The sequence below is a fragment of the Homarus americanus genome, unplaced genomic scaffold, assembly GCF_018991925.1.
Source record: "Homarus americanus isolate GMGI-L3 unplaced genomic scaffold, GMGI_Hamer_2.0 scaffold59417, whole genome shotgun sequence".
NCBI lineage: Eukaryota > Metazoa > Arthropoda > Malacostraca > Decapoda > Nephropidae > Homarus > Homarus americanus.
In genome coordinates this window covers 98,190-104,865 of record NW_024733378.1, presented here as the reverse complement: position 1 = coordinate 104,865, position 6,676 = coordinate 98,190, and the positions used below count along the sequence as shown (strand labels likewise).

Below are 6,676 nucleotides of genomic sequence, written 5' to 3'. Positions count from 1 at the left end.
AGGCTCTTGTCTTAAACCAGTTGTCTTGAAATTCGACATGTTGATCCTGGACACAGAGAGAGAGAGAGAGAGAGAGAGAGAGAGAGAGAGAGAGATATAGAGAGCACTATCCCTGACCCTTTAACACTTCAACTAACTTCTCTAAACTGACCCTGGCTTTCTGTATTACTTCCCCAAGGGACCTATTACCCTTAAGGAGCAGTCGAGGGGAGGAAAGGGGGTGGGGAGGTGAGGGAGGAGGTAGGGTGAGAGAGGAAGAAGGAGGTAGAGAAGGAAGGAGGAGGAATAACAGTGAATGACGTTAGTGTTTGTCAGGCACAGCAGCGGACCTTACTCTGTACCTGAGATAACTTTGTTACTCTGTACCTGAGATGACTGTTTATTTCCGTACTCTGGAGACGACTCTGTTACTCTTGGGTACTCCTGAGTGACGGACTCAAGGCCTGTACCTGAGACGACCTGTTACCTAAAATTTGGAGACGACCTGTTACCTGTACCTGAGACGACCTGTTACCTGTACCTGAGACGACCGACATCACCTGGAGATTGCCCGTACTCTGAGACGACCTGTTACCTGTACCTGAGACGACCTATTACTTCCGTACCTGGAGACGACCTGTTACCTGTACCTGGAGACGACCTGTTACCTGTACCTGGAGACGACCTGTTACCTGTACCTGGAGACGACCCATGCCCTGTACCTGGAGACGACCTGTTACCTGTACCCGACATCTAATCTAGCTACTCAGGTACCTGAGACGACCTGTTACCTCCTGTACCTGGAGGACGACTCCACATCGTACCTGGAGACGACCTGTACCTGGAGACGACCCATTACCTGTACCTGAGACGACCTGTTATCTTAATGACGGCTGTGTAAAACAAACGATCACACACACACACACACACACAATTCTCTGGTCGTTTTTTCTGATTGGAAGAAAACAGATTCTCTCTCATCTCTCTCTCTCATCATCATCTACATCAGGACCCTGGGAGAGAGAGAGAGAGGGGTATTGGCTCAGATCTGCGTCAGGAGAGACCGAAGACAGATAATAATACTCCTGCAGAAGGTGAATAAGGCATTGATAGCCTCCTGTGTGAAGTTGGCCGATCTAAGATCTAGTAATGACGGGGTGGGGGCGCCTAGAATTTTTATCAGTTAGGGTTAATGATAAGACGAGCAGTGAAAATTTTTCAGTTAGCTATTAGATATACACTCTTGTTTGGTTTGTTTGTTGATTAAATATAACCTAACCTAACCTGGACCTTACTTCACCCTCACCACCACCGACCAACACCCTCACCAACACACCTCACCAACACCAGCACCTCACCAACACACTCACCAACACCTCACCAACACACACCTCACCAACACACCTCACCAACACCACCAACACCTCACCAACACACCACCAACACCTCACCAACACCTCACCACACCTCACCAACACTCCTCACCAACAACACCCTCACCAACAACACACACCTCACCAACACACCTCACCAACACACCCAACACACCTCACCACACACACCCCACCAACACACACCTCACCAACACTCCCTCACCAACACACCCTCACCACACACCCCACCAACACACCCTCACCAACACACCCTCACCAACACACCCTCACCAACACTCCCTCACCAACACACCCTCACCAACACAAAGAGTGTGTGTGTGTGTGTGTGTACGTATTTCCAGTTGACGATCATAGCAGCTATTTCCGATATTGTGATGGTAATATTGTAAAGAAAATACTGAGGAAATTTGCCATGAGTCAGTACGGATGGTCAGGTCTGGACAATGGCTTAGGGCACCGAGTCAGGTCAAGGGGAGGCAGTTTTGTTAAACCCACGTGATTGCGGGTTTCTCGTGAGGTGATTGGCTCTTCACGTACTATGACCTCCAATCCAATATACGGCCTGATACAAGCTAAGGGTCAAATTGGGATTAGAATTTTGGGGAATATTTTTATGTATGATGTGTGTGTGTGTGTGTGTGTGTGTGTGTGTGCGTGTGTGTGTGTGTGTGTACATAACCTCCACATCATGTCTACAGCATCACCTCCGTTTACATGATATTGTCAAGCACACGCAAAACTTTGAACCCTGAAACGCGAATCCGAATAATGAATCTGTGCCCCGAATCCAAATGTTGTAACTTGAACCAGAACCAAGACCCCCGACCCCTGAAATCCGAAACCCGAATCCAAATCCCTAACCCTGAACCTCGAATCCGAACCCCGAACCTCTAATCCGAACCCCGAACTCACATTTGCAAGTAAAGAATCGTAATATATTTCCCCCTCGTCCTGATATATTGTTCTGGTCTTGTTAGTTATGGGTGTTCTTATCAAGGCATAACAACTCTTACAGGTGTTCACTCGGGTTAATTAGAAGTTCCATCACTCTAAAGTACAGGTAAAGTTGTGTGAGTTACATGTGTTGGTTGTAGGACATGAGTTATATAAATTAGCCTTAGAGTCTTAGATAAAAACAAAATAAAAAGATGATTCGTTACCTTGATATATGGTGGCTCGGTTATCTCTGGAAAGGGTTCGGGAGTTGGGGTTCGGTAGTTGGGGTTCGGGAGTTGGGGTTCGGGAGTTGGGGTTCGGTTTTGGGGTTCAGTTTGCGATTTAGAGTTTGGAGTTTAGTTATCCCCTCTTCTTCCTCGTCCCTGCTCCCTTTCTCCTCCCCTCCCTCCCTGCCCCCTTCCCCTCCCTCTCCCCCCCTCTCTCCCCCTCCTCCCTCACCTCCCTGTAAACCCTCACTGAAGCTGTTATCGTTTAGTAAACCATTTAACATTTAAATCAAATTAGTAAACATGTATATAAAGTAAATTCCACCTTTGACCTAAGTTCATGCGTATGTAATGTAATATGACCTTTGACCTTTGACCTAATGTTTGAAGATTGACCCAAGTTAATGCATATGTAATGTAATATGACCTTTGACCTTTGACCTAATGTTTGAAGATTGACCCAAGTTAATGCATATGTAATGTAATATGACCTTTGACCTTTGACCTAATGTTTGAAGATTGACCTAAGTTAATGCACAGGTACCTTTGACCTGTTTGAAGATTGACCTAAGTTAATGCACAGGTAATGTAATATGACCTTTGACCTTGACCTAATGTTTGAAGATTGACCTAAGTTAATGCACAGGTAATGTAATATGACCTTTGACCTTTGACCTAATGTTTGAAGATTGACCTAAGTTAATGCACAGGTAATGTAATATGACCTTTGACCCTTGACCTAATGTTTGAAGATTGACCTAAGTTAATGCATATGTAATGTAATATGACCTTTGACCCCTCTAGATAGAACGTAAATGTAAATGAAAAAGAAGAAAACAAAATGTAACGAAGGAATTTTTTGGTTATAACGAAAGGTTTACGCCATGTGTAGTCTTCAACGTGATCACTTAACGAGAAAGACAAGCTGCCTCGTGGTACCTTACTGATGGAGACAGAGTGGAAGAGGGATGTAGGAGAGCCATATGTCTGTCTTTCTCTGGCGGTCATTGCAGACATGATAAATTATGACTAGACATTGTGCTGCGGAGCATTACATATTGCTGGGGACAGAGACAGACAGACAGACACACACACACACACACACACACACACACACACACACACACACACACACACACACACACACACCCTGATCACCACAAGGTTTTTCCCCTCTCGAGATCCCAAGCTGTTTTTGTGGACAGAATCCACTTCTTTGTGGGCATCGTGAGCACCGATTGGTTCTGGCCTCCATGGTGATGAATGCTGATTGGTTCTTATTCATCTTGACAAGTGCGAGTGTGTCTGTCTATCCTCTCTCTCTCTCTCTCTCTCTCTCCTACATACAACTCCCAGAGAGAACTTAACCACTAATTGACCAACACCGTTTAAACTTAGTGACCTCGTAGTTGAACAACCGGAAGGAGGAGGAGAGGAAGGTGGGGAGGGGTGGGGAGGGTGGGTAGGTGGGGAGGAGGGAGGATAGATGGAGGGACGATGTAGTGAAGATGGTGGATAGGGAGGAAAGCAGTTGGAAGAAGGAAGAGGAGGTGGAAAAAGAATTAAAAGATGATAATGAGGAGGAAGAGGAAGTGCAGATTATGAAAGAAAGAGGAAGAGGAGAAGGAGGGGGAGGAAGGAAGAGGAGGAGGAGGCAGGAGGATGAGGATCAAATTTCAAACGCAATTAAGTTTAGGTCAGGGACTTGGCTCAGGGACAAGTGAGAGAGACCTGACCTAACCTAACTTGACCCGACCTAACCTTAACTTGACCTAACCTTAACCTAACCTAACCTAACTTAACCTAACCTAACCTAACCTGACCTAACCTGACCTAACCTTAACCTTAACCTAACCTAACCTGACCTAACCTAACCTAACCTTCACATGATATCATTTCTAATTCCTCAAATGTAATTATTGAAGGTTTTACTTTTTTATAATTTTTTGTTTGTTTTTTATATTATTTCTTTTGTTATTGTTTATCTGGTTGCTTAATCTCTCTCTCTGTGTTGGCAGGATTCTCTTTCTCATTCTTTTACTCGTCATTTTTTTCTCAACTTTTTAAATGAAGCAAAAGAGGGACACTGTTTATATTTATATTTATATATATTTAAACCACTTTTATGTCTCTGTCTGTCTCTGTCTGTCTCTGTCTGTCTGTCTGTCTCTGTTTGTCGGGGGAGGATAGGGTGAGAGGGGCGTTAAACAGAGGGGAGGAGGTGGGGAGGGGCGCTTACCGGAGGGGGGGGGAGGGGGAGAGTGCCAAGAGTCCATACAGTTCAATAATATTTCCCTCACTGTCAACACGCCTCCTCCTCCCCCTTATACTTACTTGCCAGACGTAGGAGGACCTCACCCTTCACACACTAACACTCACCTAATCCAGTTACCAAAGTCATACTATAAAATAAAAAAAGTAACGTAACCTAAGCTAACCTAACCTAACCTAACCTAAGCTAACCTAACCTAACCTAAGCAAACCTAACCTAAGCAAACCTAACCTAACCTAAGCTAACCTAACCTAACCTAACAAGTGAACAAACTATAGTCTTTAATGATCGTTCACAAAACCCCCAAAGTTACACTATTATATCAACTATTTATTCAGTGTTTAAAGGAAGCGTCAGGCCAACAAATACTCTTAGTTGATATGAAAGACCACTGGACCACTGGACCATTGAAGAACTGTACCACTGTACCACCGATGAACTGAACCTCTGTACCACCGATGAACTGTACCACTGAGGAACTGTACCACTGGACCGCCGAGTAGCGTAGCGACCTGGTGTTTACCACAAGACTCAACCAACACTTGACTCAGTCTCTTTAAAGACGTCTGACTCAGGTGAGACAAGGAGCACCTCCACGTTTTGTGTCCACGAGAGCGAGGGGCTGGCATTGTGGCGAGGGGCTGGTACTGTGGCGAGGGGCTGGTACTGTGGCGAGGGGCTGGCACTGTGGCGAGGGGCTGGTACTGTGGCGAGGGGCTGATGCTATGGCGAGGCAGCATTGCTGGCGAGGGGCTGGTACTGCAGCAAGAGCTGGTACTGTGGCGAGGGCACAATTGCTGTGGCGAGGGCTGGCTGTGGCGAAGGGCTGGTGCATGGCGAGGGCTGGTGCTGTGGCCGAGGGGCTGGTGCTGTGGCGAGGGCTGGCACTGTGGCGGGCTGGTACTGTGGCGAGGTGCTGCGCTGTGGCGAGGCTGGCACTGTGACGGATGGATACTCTCAGAGGGGCGCGCATGGCGAAGGCCTGAATTACTGTGGCGGGCTGACTGCTGTGGCGGGGCTGGCGTTACTGTGGCGAGGGCTGGCACTGGGCTGGCTGCTGTGGCGAGGCTGAGGCCACTGTCAGCGAGGCTGGTGCTGTGGCGAGGGGCTGGCTGGCGGGGAGGCTGAGCACTGTGTGGCGAGGGCTGAGTACTGTGGCAAGGGGCCAGCACTCTGCTGGCGGGGCTGTTACTGTGGCGAGGGCTGGTGCTGTGGCGAGGGGCTGGTACTGTGGCAGAGGGCTGGTGCTGTGGCGAGGGGCTGGTGCTGTGGCGAGGCTGGTGCCAGCTGGCAGGGGCTGGTGCTGCTGGCGGGAGCTGGGGTACTGTGGCAGGGGCTGGTGCTGTGGCGAGGGCCAGCATTGTGGCAGAGGGCTGTGCCTGGGGGCTGGGTGCTGTGGCGAGGCTGGCACTGTGGCGGGGCTGGCGCTGTGGCGGGGCTGGCACTGTGGCGAGGGGCTGGCACTGTGGCGAGGAGCTGGCACTGTGGCGAGGGGCTGGCACTGTGGCGAGGAGCTGGCACTGTGGCGAGGGGCTGGCACTGTGGCGAGGGGCTGGCACTGTGGCGAGGGGCTGATGTTCCTGGAGCTGTTAATAAGGCAGTGTTGCCAATGTTGTAGTGTCATAAGTACATCAGTGTTGTAAATGGTCCGGTAGAAGTGTTACCATTGTTTTTAACCACCGCAACCATTTCCACCACCACCACCACTACCACCACCTTCACCACCACCATCACCACCACCACACTAACTTCTTCACTAACTTCGTCTCTAATTAGGCAGTCGTGCAGGTAAGTACTGACAGTCTCTCAATATACACTTATATAAACCACCTCTTGAACACTTACTATATAAAACACACGATATTCAT

At 48.3% G+C, this 6,676-nt stretch overlaps 1 protein-coding gene across 1 annotated transcript; it reads right to left on the bottom strand.

The window, feature by feature from the left end:
- Positions 1-5,832: 5,832 nt before the first annotated feature.
- LOC121869795 (vegetative cell wall protein gp1-like) lies at positions 5,833-6,432 on the bottom strand. Its single transcript, XM_042371373.1, has one exon. The coding sequence runs from the start codon at positions 6,430-6,432 to the stop codon at positions 5,833-5,835; it is 600 nt and encodes a 199-aa protein (XP_042227307.1).
- Positions 6,433-6,676: the final 244 nt, after the last annotated feature.